We start from the raw sequence: 17,457 nt of genomic DNA on the forward strand, positions 1-17,457 counted from the left end.
AACTTTGATGAGACTTTGTACTGATTTTAATCTTGTATTTGAAATGTTATTGAAATGGTTTAAGGGTCTCTGATATTGTTATGGAATGAATGTATTTTGTATATGGGGAAAACATGTTTTTTTAGGGTCCAAAGGGTGGAATGGGCTGGTTTGAAAGGACGTATGTACCCTAGAAAAGCCATGTTTTAATCTCGATTCCATTTTGTGAAGGCAGCCGTTTCTTCTAGTCCCTATTCAGTACTGTATGTTTGAAACTGTGATTAGACCAAGAATGGTTGTTAAACTGGATTAGGTGGAGGCGTGTCTCCACCCATTCGGTTGGGTCTTGATTAGTTTACTGGAATCCTATAAAAGAGAAAAACAAGAGAGAAAGCCAGGAGATTCTGAGAAAGCAGAACAACATAGCCATGAGAAGCAGAGAGCCCATCAGCCAGTGACCTTTGTAAATGAAGAAGGGAAATGGCTCCTGGGGAGCTTCATGAAAGGAAGCTAGGAGAGCAAGCCAGCAGATGACACCATGTTCGAAGATATCTTTCCATGGACGCCTCTGATTGGACATTTCTACAGACTTGCTTTAATTGGGGCATTATCTTAGCCATAGAACTGTAAACTAACAATTTATTAAAATCCCCCTTTTTAAAAGCGATTCCATTTCTAGGATATTGCATTCTGGTGGCTAGCAAACTAGAACACCCCCCAAAATTAGGAATATTATACCTATCCTACCAACTTCATAAGCTGATATAAAAGTCAAAATGAGAAGGTGGCAAGTGCTAATACAAAAGACCTAATCATCGTTAGAGGGATGTTCAGTATTTTTTACCGACACACCAGTTTGAATTCAAGAAACACTAGGCCTCAAGGGTATGTGTGTGCATGTGTGTGTGTGTATATGTGTAGTACCTTGAACAGCTTCCTACTAAAGGGTAATCAGAGATTTTAACAATGGAACCCCTTCATTTTACAGTTTAGGTAATGTGTAAGGAAAAACTTGAGTTCCATGAAGACTATAAAATTAATTTAGAGATAAGACTAAGGTTCAGGTCTTCTATTTATTACCCAAGATATTTTCCACCATAGTTTATTCAGTTGTCTCTTGCATTCTTTTTTGTAATCCATGGGTCAGATCATTTTGACACACTCCAAAGTTGGAGGACCACTGCTGTACTGCCTTGGGGGTGGGGGTGGGGCCGTAATTATTGTTTTTACTTTTTATTGGACTTATTGGTTTTTATATAAACAATTTTATTGAGGTATAATTCATATAACATACAATTCACCAATTTAAATTGTACAATTTAATGGTTTCTATCATATTCAGAGTCATGCAACCATCATAACGATCAATTTTAGAGCACTTTCATCACCCAAAAAGAAAACATCTTACCTGTTAGCAGTCATTCGCCATTCCTTCCCCCATCCCCGCTCCAGCCCCTGGCAACCACCCATCTCCATAGATTTGCCTGTTCTGGACTTTCCCTATTAAGCGAATCTACAATAGGTGGTATTTTGTAACTGGCCTCTTTCACCTAGCCTGTTTCCAAGGTGAATTTATTGTTTTAAGTTATCCGGGTAACAACAATACTTGGAACTAGAGAAAAGGACACACAATTCCACTCTAATACAATCGATATTATATATATATTGTATTCCACCACCACCCCGGAGGCATATTATATTTATCTGACTGGAAAACAAACGGACTCGACTTCCCTGCTCACCCTCCCCGCCCCTCTCCTCCTACCTTGGCTCCCTAGCTCCCAGCTCCGTGCTCCCAGCAACTAGCTTGGGACCCAAGATAGAGGAGTAAGAAGAGCCTCCGCCCACCCACGTCGGCGCGCAGTTACGTCACTGCTCCGAGCCGCAGTACTCCCTCCTTCCTTTCCTCGTCGCATTGAGTTTGACAGAGCGCGATGGCGGCTGCCGGGATTGCAGGGGTATCCGCGGCGGTGTCGGAAAAGCAAGAGTTTTACCAGCTTCTGAAGAACCTGATCAATCCAAGCTGTATGGTGCGGAGGCAGGCAGAGGAAATCTATGAAAATATCCCTGGCCTTTGTAAGACTACATTCCTCTTAGATGTCGTCAGAAATAGAAGAGCAGGTTATGAGGTGAGACAAATGGCTGCCGCACTGCTACGAAGGCTTTTGTCCTCCGGGTTTGAGGAAGTCTATCCAAATCTACCTTCTCATGTTCAGAGGGACGTCAAGATTGAGCTGATCCTGGCTGTTAAGTTAGAAACACATGCGAGCATGAGGAAAAAACTTTGTGATATTTTTGCGGTGCTGGCCAGGAATTTGATAGATGATGATGGCACTAACCACTGGCCCGAAGGTCTGAAATTCCTTATTGACTCAATCCACTCTAAAAATGTGGTTTTATGGGAAGTTGCACTTCACGTTTTCTGGCACTTTCCTGGGATTTTTGGGAACCAAGAGCAGCATGATTTGGATATCATCAAACGGTTGTTGGACCAGTGTATTCAAGATCAAGAACATCCAGCGATTAGGACCTTATCCGCTAGAGCTGCAGCTGCATTTGTACTTGCTAATGAGAATAATATTGCTCTTTTCAAAGACTTTGCAGACTTGCTTCCTGGAATTTTACAGGCTGTGGATGATTCATGTTACCAGGATGATGATTCCGTCTTAGAGTCCCTTGTTGAGATTGCAGATACCGTTCCTAAGTACTTGGGTCCTTATTTAGAGGAAACTCTGCAATTGAGTCTAAAGTTATGTGGAGACTCTAGGCTTAGTAATCTGCAACGCCAGCTGGCCCTTGAAGTAATAGTGACCTTGTCTGAAACTGCAACCCCAATGCTGAAAAAGCATACAAACATTATTGCACAGGCAGTTCCTCATATATTAGCAATGATGGTTGATCTTCCAGATGATGAGGACTGGGTAAATGCTGATGAAATGGAAGAAGATGATTTTGACAGCAATGCTGTTGCTGCCGAGAGTGCACTAGACAGACTAGCCTGTGGCCTCGGTGGAAAAGTTGTTTTGCCAATGACCAAGGAGCATGTAATGCAGATGCTTCAGAGCCCTGACTGGAAGTATCGACATGCTGGATTAATGGCCTTATCTGCTATTGGAGAAGGATGCCATCAGCAAATGGAATCAACTCTAGATGAAATGGTTAACTCTGTTTTGCTTTTTCTTCAGGATCCCCATCCAAGGGTGAGGGCTGCAGCCTGTACTACACTTGGACAGATGGCTACAGATTTTGCACCCAGCTTCCAAAAGAAATTCCATGAAACAGTGATTGCAGCTCTGTTGCGTACCATGGAAAATCAAGGTAATCAGCGCGTGCAATCACATGCAGCTTCTGCTCTTATTATTTTTATTGAAGATTGCCCCAAGTCATTGCTAGTTCTATATTTAGATAATATGATGAAAAATCTACATTCCATCTTGGTGATTAAACTTCAAGAGTTGATTCGAAATGGAACTAAGCTAGCCTTGGAACAACTTGTGACAACCATTGCCTCAGTTGCAGATACAATAGAAGAAAAATTTGTTCCTTACTATGATGTATTTATGCCCTCACTAAAGCACATTGTTGAGCTTGCTGTTCAGAAGGAACTCAAGCTTCTAAGAGGAAAAACTATTGAATGTATTAGCCATGTTGGTCTTGCTGTTGGGAAGGAAAAATTTATGCAAGATGCATCAAATGTGATGCAGTTATTGTTGAAGACACAATCAGACTTAAATAATATGGAAGATGATGACCCTCAGATCTCTTACATGGTTTCAGCATGGGCTAGAATGTGTAAAATTCTTGGAAAAGATTTTCAACAGTACCTTTCTCTGGTTATTGAGCCTCTTATTAAGACTGCTTCAGCTAAACCTGACGTCGCTCTCTTAGACACACAAGATGTGGAGAATATGAATGATGATGATGGCTGGCAATTTGTAAATCTTGGAGACCAGCAAAGTTTTGGAATTAAAACTTCAGGACTTGAAGCAAAAGCAACTGCTTGCCAGATGTTGGTTTATTATGCTAAGGAGCTAAGGGAAGGATTTGTGGAATATACGGAACAGGTTGTAAAGCTGATGGTTCCTTTACTGAAATTTTATTTCCACGATAATGTTCGAGTGGCAGCAGCAGAGGCCATGCCATTTCTCCTGGAATGTGCAAGAATTCATGGTCCAGGCTATCTTGCACAGATGTGGCAATTCATATGTGATCCGTTAATCAAGGCTATTGGGACCGAACCTGATACAGATGTCCTCTCAGAAATAATGAGTTCTTTTGCAAAGTCCGTTGAAGTAATAGGAGATGGGTGCCTTAATGATGAACAGTTGGAAGAATTGGGAGGAATACTGAAAGCGAAACTTGAAGGGCACTTTAAAAATCAAGAATTGCGACAGGTTAAAAGACAGGAAGAAAATTATGATCAACAGGTTGAGATGTCTTTGCAAGATGAGGATGAATGTGATGTTTATATTCTAACCAAAGTATCAGATATTTTACACTCATTATTTAGTACTTATAAGGAAAAAATTTTACCATGGTTTGAACAGCTACTTCCATTAATTGTAAATCTAATTTGTTCAAATAGGCCATGGCCAGACAGACAGTGGGGATTGTGCATATTTGATGATATCATAGAGCACTGCAGTCCAACCTCATTTAAATATGTAGAATATTTTCGGTGGCCAATGCTATTAAATATGCGAGATAACAACCCTGAAGTTAGGCAAGCTGCTGCTTATGGCCTGGGAGTTATGGCACAGTTTGGTGGAGATGATTATCGTTCTTTATGTTCAGAAGCCATTCCACTGTTGGTAAAAGTCATTAAGTGTGCAAATTCTAAAACCAAAAAAAATGTCATTGCTACAGAGAACTGTATCTCAGCAGTAGGGAAGATTTTGAGGTTTAAGCCTAACTGTGTAAATGTGGATGAAGTTCTTCCACACTGGTTATCATGGCTTCCACTGCATGAAGATAAAGAGGAAGCTATTCAGACTTTGAGTTTTCTCTGTGACTTAATTGAAAGTAACCATCCACTTGTACTTGGTCCAGATAATTCCAATCTTCCCAAAATAATCAGTATAATTGCAGAAGGAAAAATTAATGAGACCATTAACCATGAGGATCCTTGTGCCAAACGCCTAGCTAATGTTGTGCGCCAGGTACAGATTTCTGAAGAATTGTGGTTGGAATGTCTATCTCAACTTGATGATGAACAACAGGTAGCCTTACAGGAGTTGTTAAATTTTGCTTGAAGCACTTTAATACCACTTGAATATTATCCTCCATAAAATCAACTCCAAATAAATGTGGATGGATTATAAGTAAGAGAACTGTTTTCTCCCTGCTTAAGCAGTTCATATTTCTTCCCAGCATTTCTCCAAGATTAGTCGGTCTTTATAGCCTTCTGTTCACCTTGCATGTCTTACCTCTTAAGCCCAGAACCCTGGTGATAACCAGTGCTTCCATTGTCTTAGAATGTTTGCCCTCTTTCCCTAGTTGATATGAAGTATATAAATATTTGATATTTGCCTCAACTATTGATGCTGAACGAGCAATAGAATTGGTGTTAAGAGGGCATGCTGAGTATTGTAAAATGTTAGAGTTCACCAAGACAAGATAGAAGAACTTCCAGCACAAATATCTTAGGAATTGTGGGTGAAGGATAAAGGGCTTATTACTTCCTCCTTGATCCCAGTTGTCATGGTAATGGGAAGATGCAAAATTGAAATGTTGCAGTGGGTATGGGAAGTTTTCTTTAATTTATATGAACTTGTTCATAATGTATTCCTGGGAACTAGGTGGGACATAACCACATTCTAGTTCCTAAGATATCTAGCTAAGAGTTATGGAACTTTAAAACCTTAGCTAGTGGGGTCCCTAAAGTTATCCAGGACTCTCAAGAACCATGGTTACTGAAAAAGGGGTACAATGTTGAGTATATCTAACATTGGTAGCATGTAACATACTGTATAACAATGTTTGACAAATAATCATTAGTGTTTGTGGAGGAGTCAGTCAGTGATATGTGTTTGACCACAGTATTGCTTAATGTATGTGTGCCATTTTTCCCCCTGCAAAGCAGCTCAATGAAAAGGGAAGTCCTAATTCAGGATAAGGCTTAGATTTCTTTTTTGAAGAAATTCCTAACAAACTCTGTATAGCACTGAGGAGTATTTTACTGTGAAAGGGAAGCAAAATTAACGTTATTTTTTTTTTTTATTAATTAACGGAAAAAAAGAAATTAACCCAACATTTAGAAATCATACCATTCTACATATGCAATCAGTAATTCTTAACATCATCACATAGATGCATGATCATCGTTTCTTAGTACATTTGCATCGGTTTAGAAGAACTAGCAACACAACCGAAACGTTATTTTTAAACATAGGAAAGAAAACAATGTTGAGACCAGTCATGTAGCAGTAGTTGTACAGTATAAGAAAACATTTCTATAAATCTAAGGTTAATTATATAAATTAGAATCTTGGTTTTTTTAATGTTGAGCTTTTTGTAGGGTAGGAAAAAAGCTTTCTACTCAGCAGTTCATTGATCCAAAAATTAAAAACCAATACATCTGTCATGATTTCCTGGGGCTCTTATGAGTACTGTGTATGTGTAAAGTATTTAACAACTATTTAAAACGTAATAAGTGCACAATAAATGGTAACTGTTATTGCTGTTATTATTTGTACCCTTTATGTGTTCTTTTTTTTTAATGGATTCCTTTCACATTAGAATCTTCCCTGATTCACCCCTTTGCAGTTCCCAAAGGCAAATCACCTAGAGGCCATTGTGGACAGAGATACAAAGTTGAGATTTTAGTTATGCAAGTCCTGTCCATTCCATACCATTATTTATTATTGAAGGGAAAAAAAGAAAAGTTAAAGTCCTTATATACAGTAGGGTCACAATTTTGTTACACTTATTTAAGATAAATTTAAAAATATAGATGAGTAAATAGAAAGATCCCACCACTGAGTATTAGAAGTTAATCTGATGAGATTAATTGGCAATTTTTTTCTTTTATCTTTCACTGATCTATAGTTTCTAATTTACCTACAGCCAACATATTTCTTATAAAATAAAGCTTTGTATTTTTTAAGTTCAAGGGCCTGATTCTGCTTTCCTAATAGGAGCTAGGATCCCTGCCACCTTGGCCTTTTCATGACCTATCCTTGCTCTTTTAAATCCCTTCGTTAAGCCCTTCATCAACATTTCTAGCAATCCCTACATTCTTGTGCATGAAGAATGGGAAATTCTGCCAGAAGTCTTCAAAGTATGCATCTGGAGTTGTTGAAATAAAACTGATATAGATTTGAATTTTGGCAAACTATTCTTTAACCTAAGCATTAGTTTCCCCATCTGTAAAGTGGGGATAATACCTAATTAATAGGGCTTTGAGGATTAAAGAATATAATAAATGTAAAGTGATTTAGTGGCTCAGGGTTCAATAACTGAAAGCTAATATTATCTGAAAGTCATGAAATAGAGGTGGTGGCCAAAAAGGAGGAGTGGATATTTGCTCATAGGGTAGATTCCAGATTCTTGGAAATCTCTGCTCTGTCAAATGAAATTAGGGGTGTTCAGTCAGACAAATGTTTGACTGCCAGTTGGTGAAGCTGGGGCTTTTCATTCTGTGGGTTGAATTATACCTGTGGGCTCTGAGTCCACAGGAAGAACTCTGCAAATCACAAATAAAATACAAATATTTAAGGTGAGAAGAGACATTGAGTAGATGGATGTGTGTGTAGAGTGGAGGTTCAATATCCTAAAACCTCAAATTGTATCCACTTCACTATTTTACCTAAGAGTGCCTTTTAACTTGATAAAAAAAAAAGGAAGATTTTAGGTTTTGAATTCTATCGGTGCTTTAAACATTACAGTAGTGAGGAGTAAACAATCTGAGGAGTGAGATTATTTGACCATTTAGTTATATAACAACTTATAAAATACTTTATTTCTATAATTTCATTTTTGCTATTTCAAATTTCAAGTGAGAGGCTTCAGTTTAAATAGAAAAAATATGTACATCCTTAAAATAGGGCACGAGAAAAATACTAATATCTGCTTTCTCCCCACTTATTTTATGCCACTTATAAATTAATGTGAAAGATGAGTCAACTATTTGGTCATTCTTTGAACAGTAATTTAAAAAAATTATAGTAAGATTGTAAGGCTGCTTTAACGACATGACTAATGCCGTACAGCTGACTTGAAATTTAGAGACTAGTCTAATGGATGTTTTGTCTGTGTTTTGTTAATTCATTTTCTTTATTTTTAGACCTTATGACTCGAGAGGGTGGAATTATTACTTTTTATTTTAATGGAAAACATGAGATTAGTTTCCAAAATATGAATTCATGTTATGAACTGGGGACAGGAATTTCAGAAACTGGTTTTGTTAATAATACTAGAGTTCTTGTAAGTCACTTTTCTTCTCCATGTGGACATATATTTCTGTAGGTTGAGTCCTTGAACTGCCTTTCTACACCTTTCAAAACTCTGGATTTATATAAAAGATTAGTAGTAGCAATGGAAGTGTTGGTAGGAGTGGTGCAAAGAAGGGATGTAAATTTTGGAATGGATAGGATTTATATGTTGTGCTGTCTTTCTCACTATCCAGTTGTTTTTTAAAAAGATTATCTAACAACTTCCTTTAGGATTTATTTTAGTTTTCAGGGCTAATAAAGGCCTACCCAAAGAAATATACTCTCTAGCAGCACTTTAAAAAACCCATTTGGCTCACTGCCCAGAAGACGGCAAGTAAAATCGCGCAGGCGCGTCGCATAGCTCCTCGCCCCACCCTTTATAGTTGTCTACAAGCTGATGACATCATTGGTCCGCGCAACCTACCCGGCTTGGGGCCTGTAGCGGAGCCGAAGTCCCCGTCTTCTCGTCGCGGGGTAGGACGCAGGCTCGGGGTAGAGAGGTGGGCCTTGCTCTACTACGCATGCGCACCAGGGATGGCGACGGTGCTCCTTTCTTTGCTTCTTTCACCAACTCGCCCCAGCCGGGAGGGTTGAGTGCCCTCCCCCACCTCTTCCTGCCCCTCCCCTCCCCCACACCCAGCGGGACTTCTAACTGACAGTTGTCGCCGGGGCCCGTCTGCGCGCCCCCTCCTCCTGCCGGGGTTCCCCGCAGGTAGAGAGGGGCGGGAGGGGGTGTGAGAGAGAGGAGGAGCCGGAGCCGCCTCGACCTAGCTTTGCGGCCCCCTTGAGGGAGGCAAGAGGAGAACCCCCCCTTTCTCCTCGCCCCCTCCCAGACCCCCATCCGGCCCGGGAGGGGGTGGGGCGCCGAGACCGCGGCGGCCCGGCCAGGCGGGTGAGGAGCGGACGGGTGGGGTGCGAAGGGGTGAGGCGAGGGCCGCGCGCGCCGCCGCCGCCGCCGGGGGGAGGGGAGAGGAGGGCACCTAGGCTCTCCTCTCCCCCCCTTCACCCGCGCGCCATGTAACCCCGCCCAGCCCGCGGCAGCTCGAGACCCCCGCGCGCACTGAGCCGAGCCGGTGGCTGAGGAGAGCTAGGCGCGATGCGGTCGGGGTGGCGAGGCGCGGCCGAGTTGTGAGGAAGCGGCCCGTGCTTGCGCGTCCCCCGGCGCCTCGAGCGGCAGCTCCATACCGCCCAGCCTGGGCCTGCCAGGGCCATGAGCGTGTCCGAGACGCCGGGGGAGATGGAGCCGCCTGGGGAGGAGGAGCGGCCGCCACCGGCGGCCGAGGAAGAGGAGGAAGACGAGGAGGAGGAGGAGGAGGAGGAGGTGGCAGCGACGGCCGGGGCCTCAGGGCGAGCCCGAAGGAGGAGTGCCTCGAGGGAGGACGCGGACGACCAGACTGAGGAGGTGGAGGCGACAATGGTCGGGGGCGGTGGCCGCAAGGAGCAGGAGCTGACCTACGAGCTGCAACAGGGCTATCGGATTCTGGGCGAGTTCCTGCTGGAGAAGCACCGAGGCCTCACCGCCCCCTTCCTGCAGCCCCTGGGGGGCGTTGCCGCCAGGGAGGAGGATGCGACTGAGGGGCCGCGCAGCGGTGGTCGGGTTAGCCGTGCCCATCCGCAGCAGCCCGGGCAGGGTATGTGTCTGCTGAAGATGGAAGAGAAGTTCTCCAGCAGCCAGTACAGTGGCATCACTGAGTTCGTGGCGGACTTCAGGCTGATGCTGGAGACATGCTATCGCCTGCACGGAGTGGACCATTGGATCTCCAGACAGGGCCAGAAGCTGGAGATGATGCTGGAGCAGAAGTTGGCGCTTCTCTCTCGGTAAGTAAGCCCCGTCCCCAGTGGGACTGACAGACTGACACAAACACAACCTCACACGTGTCCGAGGATGGGTTGGGCCAGGGAGCGGGGGGCGTTGCTGATAGATGCTGAGTCGGTGCTGGAGAACCCTGGGAGGAGGAGCATCGCTGGGTCGGGACTGGCAGGGGTGGGGTAGGTGTGGGCTGAAAGAAACGTGCGGCCAAATGGAAGGAAGCTGAGAAAGAAGCCGAGTCCTGAGAAGGAAGCTTAGCCGCGCGCCTCAGCAGGTAAACTTTGTAGATGTAAAATGAAATTGTTCCCTGGGAAGAATTATATGGGTAGACAAAGGAAAAGTTTTAGTGGGATCGACGTTAAATCCGCAACTCTGAAACACTTTTAGGATGCAACTAAGAAAAAATTTTAGGATGAAATATCTTTAAAAAAATAATTTTGATTCATATAAAATGGTTGGTTGAAACCGTTAAAAACATTTTTAAACTACTCGTGTCGACTATCAGAGATTTATGCGGTGTTATTAAGTGACCAATGTTTACTCGGGGAGTGTATTTACACAGAATTTTTATAAGTTTGACACTTGTGTTTCTTCTACCAGAAACGATAGACAATTCAGGTAGTACCATGCTCTTAGTATACTCCTTCTATATGTCCAGAGTCAATTATTTTTCTTTAGTAAGAGGAAGTAACATAATATAGGAGGTTCCGAAGGTAAACATAATAATCATTACATAATTGATGAGCAAATTAATTTCCAAGAGGAAATTCTTCGTGAATAGAAAAATAATTGACTGTTTTGCAAAATGGTAATTGGATCTAAATAGTGGTTCAAATCTAACAAAACGAGCTTGACCAAGTCACTTAACCATTTTTGGCCTCAGTTTCCTCATCTGTTACATGAGGATAATAATAGTACCTACCTTAGGGTTACCAGGAGTGTTAAATGAGTTAATAAATGGAAAATCAGCACTGCTGGTCACATAGTAAGTACAGTATAAGTGTTAGTTTTTATAATATTATTTTAATAAATGAAATGTTCATCTCATATCTGAAACTGTGCATTGTACTTACACTTTTATAAAATAGTTCCTGAAAAGTTGTGTATTAAAATTTTTTTGGTCGTTGACTTATAATTGTAACTTAAAAATAAATTATCTTTCTAATTAATCTCTGTCATTGGCTTCCCATCTGCTATTTGTGAGACTATAAATGACTTATTTCGCTGAAGACTGTAGTTATTAATAGTGCTTGATTCAGTAGGGGAGTGCTGTATAAATTAAGGAACCTTTTCTTGATTCCTTTCATAAAGTATAATTATTTGATAGTGAATTAATTTTTCACAATTTGTTTTGTAAATTATTTTTAGTACCTTATTTTAAGTGATGGCATACCTGTGTAGTATGTTTGTTTCTCTTGTCTCAACATTTTTATAGTTATGACTCATATAATGAACAATTCAGTTACATCTGTCATTAATTTTAAGTAGTAAATATACCTCAGATTGGTGTCACAAGATTTTAGACCTGAAAAGAACCTTAGAGTTTATCTAGTCCAACCTTCCAGTGTTACAGATGTGGAAACAGGATCTAGAATGAGACAAGAGAATGACAACATAAAGTGCTAAGAAGTATTATGTAGGCTTGAATGAATTATATGAGTTTCCAAAAGCACTGTATGTATAGCAAGTATTTCTTGGGTCCTGCAAAGGAGCAGGGACACTTTATTTATTTTTTTGAGGTGGGTGGAGTGTGGTGCATGGGCCGGGAATCAAACCTGGGTTTCCTGCATGGCAGGTGAGCATTCTACCACTGAACCACCAGTGCATCTAGAAACTATTATACATAAGGGTAAATTTCTAAATGTTGAGAATATCATTCCCAATGGCTAATGCTCAGAATATTGTATTCTCGTGTGATCTAATAGCTCCCATACTAAGAAATTAAACTTAAAATATTGCTGAATTTATAAACATAATTATTTCCTGCATTCGTAGGTCAAGTGAGATAAAATTCTTGTATTTTATAGCAAAAAAGTAATATGATGATCTCAAACAGTTAAAGTTTTGGATCCCTACTTTTTTTCATTTGATGTAAGTAAACACTTTGTAAATAATAGACTTTCTGGACCCCACTTGCAGGTGCAAGGACATCATTTCTTTCTAGTAGCTTAAAATCTGAGTCATTACTATTTAAGTGCTTTGAGTGGGCACAACTTTGAGAAAAGCATAGGTTACAACTGTTTGGAATACAGTTGTAATATGTAGATGCTGAAGAACAATATAGACTGTCCATGTGAATATAATTTTGAGTAAGTACATGACTCATATACCACTTGTTTGTCACTTAGTTATTACCACTTAAGTTCGTCTTCAGGTATTTGCAAGACATTGAATTAAATCTTACTTTTAAATTTCTGAAGGAGAACCTTATAGCTACTTCATATACTTTTACATATTCTAGTGAGCAATAAATGAGGTATATTAGATAAAGAGGATGCCTCACTATCATTAAAGAGGAGTCCAATGGTCTTAGTACCTTTGACATATGCTGTAACTTGTATCTTAGCATCTACATCTGAATTGTCAGGAGGTTGGAGTAGAATAGTTGATTGTCCAAATATTTGGGTGTTTTCTAGAACTGGACATTCTAGTTCCTGAAATCAGAAGGTATGTTCCCTGCCATTAAGTGGTTTACAGTTGAGTAGGGAAATACACACAAGAAAGATAAAAATACAATATAGTGATTCTAAGTGGAGGTCTGAACAAGGTACAAGGCGATCTTAGAGGAATGTTACTTAAATCTGAAGAGGAGGGGGATAAGGATGGGAATGATGAGTGAGAAGAAGGGGGAAATAGGAAACTTGTTAAAAGGTATTAAAAAATAATTTATACTTGAACTGACTCTTGGAGAAGTTCCAGATTGCTGCTAGATTTTGGGGAGGGGTGGGGGGGGGCATTCCGGAATGCTGAAGTACAGTGAATGGCATGGATTAAACAGCATAGTGTCTCTGAAAACTGCAGGTAGCTCTGTATAGCTACATTATGGTCTCCAGAGTAGTGTCTGCGTCTCAGGGATATATGCCAGCATCCTGTCTAACAGGATGATCCATTGTGTTTAGGGAAGAAAATATTAGAACTTCAATTAATAATTTATAATATATTTACTCCATTAAGCTATATTAATATACACATGTTTATATATTTATATTAATATGTATAATGTTTGTGACAAGAACTAGAACTAAAACTCAGGTCCGCTGTTCCAGTTTCCAAAGCCTGGTGAATAGCTCTAAAGAATTTCATATTGAACTATAGATGTGTATATTATCTTTTCTAAAATGACACCATATTTTTGAAAGTTCCAATATATCCTTTTAAATTTCAATATTAAAAAAAACGTTTCAACAACCCACTCCTTATAGATAACTATTTTCTCTATTAGACCACGTATCTTGTATCAAGACAGTTATATTTTAAAAGGCCTCTCGGTTTAGTTCAGGCAATTATGAAAAATAGCAGTTAGCATCCAAAATAGGGGAAAATCATATACTATGTAAAAAGAAACAGAAAATACTTAATAGGAAATTATGCACAGAGCTTTAGGAACTGGCTTAAATTAATAAATAAATTTTTACCTCTTCCAACACTAATTTTAAAATGATGATAATTTTAAAAGCTTAAAGACTATTCCCATGTAGTCAGAAAAATGGCTTTTCTTAGTTTTACAAGGCTGTAGTTATAGGAGAAGGTCACCAGTAATTCCAACAAGCTGAATTTAAAATTTTAATTTTGGCTATTTAAGATATTTTGGTGAAAATAAACTTAAATATAATATATCCTTGCTAAAATTACTTTTGATTTCTGAATTTACTGTTATGAAATGCTACATGTAATGGACTAAGAATGCTTTCTTAAAATATAGCTGAGAATTAGTTGGCAGAATATTTTTCTTGGAGATGAGAGTTAAGAAGATTGTCATAAGGCCTCAGAAATGTAAAAATAGAGGTTTTCAAGTACAAATAGTAATTGAAGTAGAAATAAATTTTGTGGTAGACTGATTTTAGTCCCTGTGAGTTTGAATGATTGTGGACTTGCTTTTACTCAGTTAAGATCAAAACCCCCAAATTAGTTAGGAATTTTAACAAGAGGCTTATTTCTCCCTAGTGGTTTAATCCCTTTCCCCACTAAATTATGTAATTCTATCTATTTTATCTAAATCTGAAAATTTGGCACCTTTGGTAGTAGAATCTGGATTTGTCTCTTGTTCAGAACTATAGAATGTTATATTGCATGTAGTTCTATATATTATAGTTGGTATTCTTTTTAAAGGATAATTTTAAAAAAGTGTCTTGATATTTAGAGAAGGTTCTTAAAAGGTTTAAATGCAGTGATGAAAGAATAAAAGATTTTAGTTAACGAGACGTTGATTAAGCACACCTGCATTGTTCTAGGATTTGGGGGATGGGCAAGACAGTCCCTGTGCCCAAGAAGTTTAGAAGGTGGTAGGAAGAAACCTATTCATAGGTATGGTAAAAGGTAGAAATATGTTAAAACTGTGATTCTGAAACTTGTTTCATCATCAGAACACCTGGAAGCCATGGTACTATTTGCAGAACATCCTGAAATATTGATATATTGTACTTATTTGCATTAAGAATGTAATTTTTTGCTAGTGGGTACAAAGGCTTAAAAGAAGTTATGGAAGGAAATCTTTAATTGAAAAAATTCTATGACAACTTGGTCGTTATTGGAAGGACATAATCACTTGGATTTTTGATGGTACCTCCTTGTTCAGCTCTTAACTGCTACAAGGGAACATATTTTGAGGACTACTATGGTGAGCTATATTATAGAAGAAGTACAGAAGAGGGACGGTGTGTGTGTGTGTGTGTACGTGTGTGTGTAAGAGGTGCTGACTGTGATTGAAAAATGTTTTATTAGATTTTACTCATGTTCATAGATTTTGTGCTAGGTTTTGAAGGGTAGGTGAAATATTGATAGGTGAAGCTGAGCAGTTAATTGAACAATTGTTTGAACCAATTTGTGCTATGTAGTAGGTAAAGCCCTGTAATACAAATAATAAACAAGACATTATCTCTTACTTCAAGGTGATTAGTAAACAGAAATGCATAAGTCAAGGAATGGTGGCAGGGGAGTACAAAGTATTTGGGGACAGAGGGTGCAAATAGTTTATACTCAGTAGTTTAGAGTGTAGGATGGTGAGGACCTGTAGTGGCAGGTAAGTATAAAGATATGCTGGGGTCAGTTATGGAGGTCTTCAGATGCTTGCTAAGGAATTTAGAAGCTAGGCCGTGTAGATCTGTCAAAGGTTTTTACTAAGGGCTGGACGTAATTTTACTAATCGTTTTAGGCTTACAGGCTGAAATGGAAGGAAAGAGAATAAAGAAAAACAAACGGCTAAGGCAAGACATAGTAGAACTAGAAAGGTGAATATGAATACAGTAGACATAGATTTAGCAAGTAAAAGATTAAAATGGCAGTCTTTTGGATGTGGGGTATGAAAGAGGGTGGTGTTCAAAATGAATTTGTGCATTTGCGCCCATGTGATGGGGATGCTGGGGAAATGAGAGGAGGCATTCATTTAGAGATAGCCAGCTGATAGTTATTAAAAGTGTGCATCTGGAGCTCAGCTGAGTGACTAGGGCTGGAGATGTTAAATTAGGAGTTAAACTGCAGAACGATGATGATTGAGGAAATGGAAATAAGATTGCTCAGATAAAAGTCTACTAAAAGGACAAAGGGACCAAAGGCAGAACTTTGTGGAAAGACTGTCTTCAGTCTGAAAAGACAGAAGATTAGGATTATGATAAAAATATGTATAATGTATATTAAAAGTTGAAATACTTACCTGAGAAGAGAAAGTTAAACTGAAAAGAGTTTATGCTGGAATAAGTAAAAGGTGTTCTTTGAAATACAGTTAACTTATAGTCTTTAATATTTAAGAGGTTTTTGTTCCACTTGAAAATACTAATTTGCAAACAGTTTAGATTAAATATGATAAAAAGCCCTAATAGAGTCTAACGTGTTTTGCCTTATCATCTGTTTCTTTGTATTTGTGCCCTTGAATTTCTTTTTTTTCCTAAGAAACAAATTAGGGCAAGAGAAAAAGTTGTGTGTGAAAAGAAGGTTCAGCCCCTTTCATGGCTGTCTTTTAGTTTTTCAACTCCTGGCTGAACTATCTCCATAAAATTAGAGTTACCTGGGACAAAAACTAGCCATTTTTCTTTCCGAGGAACTTGTATAATAATATGAATCTTTGAAATTCGTATTAAATTACCTGTTTATTTGATTTTTTTTTTTAATTGGGAAAAGCTGGTAAGCCCCAGGGGCAGTTATTATCCATCACCAAGTACTTTTTTATATTATCTTCCACCTGGGACCTGTGCGTGTTCCAGAATTAATTGTGGTTAAAAATCATGTTACTAGATATGTACATTTAGGAAATATGACTAAGGAAAAGCAGTAAAATGTTAGTAGTGGTTATTGCTAAGTTGAAAACTTCTGGGTGCTCTTCATTTTCTTTTTTCAACTTTTCTGTATTTTCTACAATAAGTGTCTTTTTATAGTAAAACAATAGGTTTCTTTAAGGGAAACTAATATTTACAATTTTGAATAACTGTATAGGTAAGAAACTTGTATCACCGAGACTTTAAAATAATATAATAATGTTAAAAGTTTAACTCTGAGTGGTAGAACTGTGGGTAATTTTTAATTTTCTCCTTCCACATTTTAAATTTGAATAGTCATTTCTGCAGTGAACGTGTATTTCTATTGTTATTTTTTGTCATACTATTCAAGATACAAAATCTGCAGACTTTCTAGGTGCAGCCATAAGTACCCAGAATAGCTTAAGGTATCTCTTCATACATCCTTCCCCCTTCTCTTCTTGCAAAATAAATCAGATTATTTTGTCTGGAGTTCCTGCAGTCTTGGATTTTGCTGAGAGAATGCTATTCCTTTGTAATTTTGCTAAATTTGTTAAAATGAAAGGTAATGAATTTTACATATTTTGTTTATTTTCCTTTATGTTTAAAATTCACCCTTTGAACTTTAGATAACAAGTATGTCATTCTCACTTCTTTCCCCCACTGAAGTTTAGAACATGAAAGTAATTCCATCACAAATTACTGTATTAATAATCTGACAGAATTGATTCCAATTCACAATTATATAAAAAGCATTAATTCTATGAGTAATCCCTGTAACATGATGTTG

General features: G+C 38.9%; 3 protein-coding genes across 11 annotated transcripts in view; 2 read left to right on the plus strand and 1 right to left on the minus strand.

Moving 5' to 3' along the window:
- LOC143673566 (uncharacterized) overlaps positions 1-9,315 on the minus strand; it is a 31,957-nt gene extending 22,642 nt beyond the window's left edge. The window contains exon 1 of the mRNA XM_077148247.1: positions 8,836-9,315. Coding sequence (XP_077004362.1) covers positions 8,836-9,252 — 417 coding nt within the window. The 5' untranslated portion in view covers positions 9,253-9,315. The remainder of the gene's footprint in view (positions 1-8,835) is intronic.
- On the plus strand, positions 1,892-6,664 carry RANBP6 (RAN binding protein 6). 4 transcript variants are annotated; one of them, XM_077148244.1, is made up of 2 exons: positions 1,892-3,297; positions 3,385-6,664. In XM_077148244.1, the coding sequence occupies exons 1-2, from the start codon at positions 1,914-1,916 to the stop codon at positions 5,229-5,231; spliced, it is 3,231 nt and encodes a 1,076-aa protein (XP_077004359.1). In that variant the 5' UTR covers positions 1,892-1,913; the 3' UTR covers positions 5,232-6,664. The 4 variants fall into 4 exon arrangements, with proteins under 4 accessions (XP_077004359.1, XP_077004360.1, XP_077004361.1 ...); XM_077148245.1 differs by having other exon boundaries at positions 1,892-2,108; positions 3,165-6,664; XM_077148246.1 differs by lacking the exon at positions 3,385-6,664 and having other exon boundaries at positions 1,892-2,049; positions 3,165-3,365.
- Positions 9,316-9,363: 48 nt separating the features above from the next.
- BRD10 (bromodomain containing 10) overlaps positions 9,364-17,457 on the plus strand; it is a 116,629-nt gene continuing 108,535 nt past the window's right edge. For 5 of the 6 annotated variants that reach the window (XM_077148234.1, XM_077148236.1, XM_077148235.1 and 2 more), the window contains exon 1: positions 9,364-10,229. In XM_077148234.1, coding sequence (XP_077004349.1) covers positions 9,622-10,229 — 608 coding nt within the window. In that variant the 5' untranslated portion in view covers positions 9,364-9,621. Of the gene's footprint in view, positions 10,230-10,383; positions 10,496-17,457 lie in introns of those variants that run through there. The other variant, XM_077148239.1, reaches the window with a different exon arrangement.

This window comes from Tamandua tetradactyla, chromosome 2 (genome assembly GCF_023851605.1).
Source record: "Tamandua tetradactyla isolate mTamTet1 chromosome 2, mTamTet1.pri, whole genome shotgun sequence".
Classification (NCBI taxonomy): domain Eukaryota; kingdom Metazoa; phylum Chordata; class Mammalia; order Pilosa; family Myrmecophagidae; genus Tamandua; species Tamandua tetradactyla.

What these genes read in the sequence shown, in the direction of transcription:
- RANBP6 (XM_077148242.1), top strand. Translation starts at nt 1,914, where the DNA reads ATGGCGGCTGCCGGGATTGCAGGGGTATCCGCGGCGGTGTCGGAAAAG.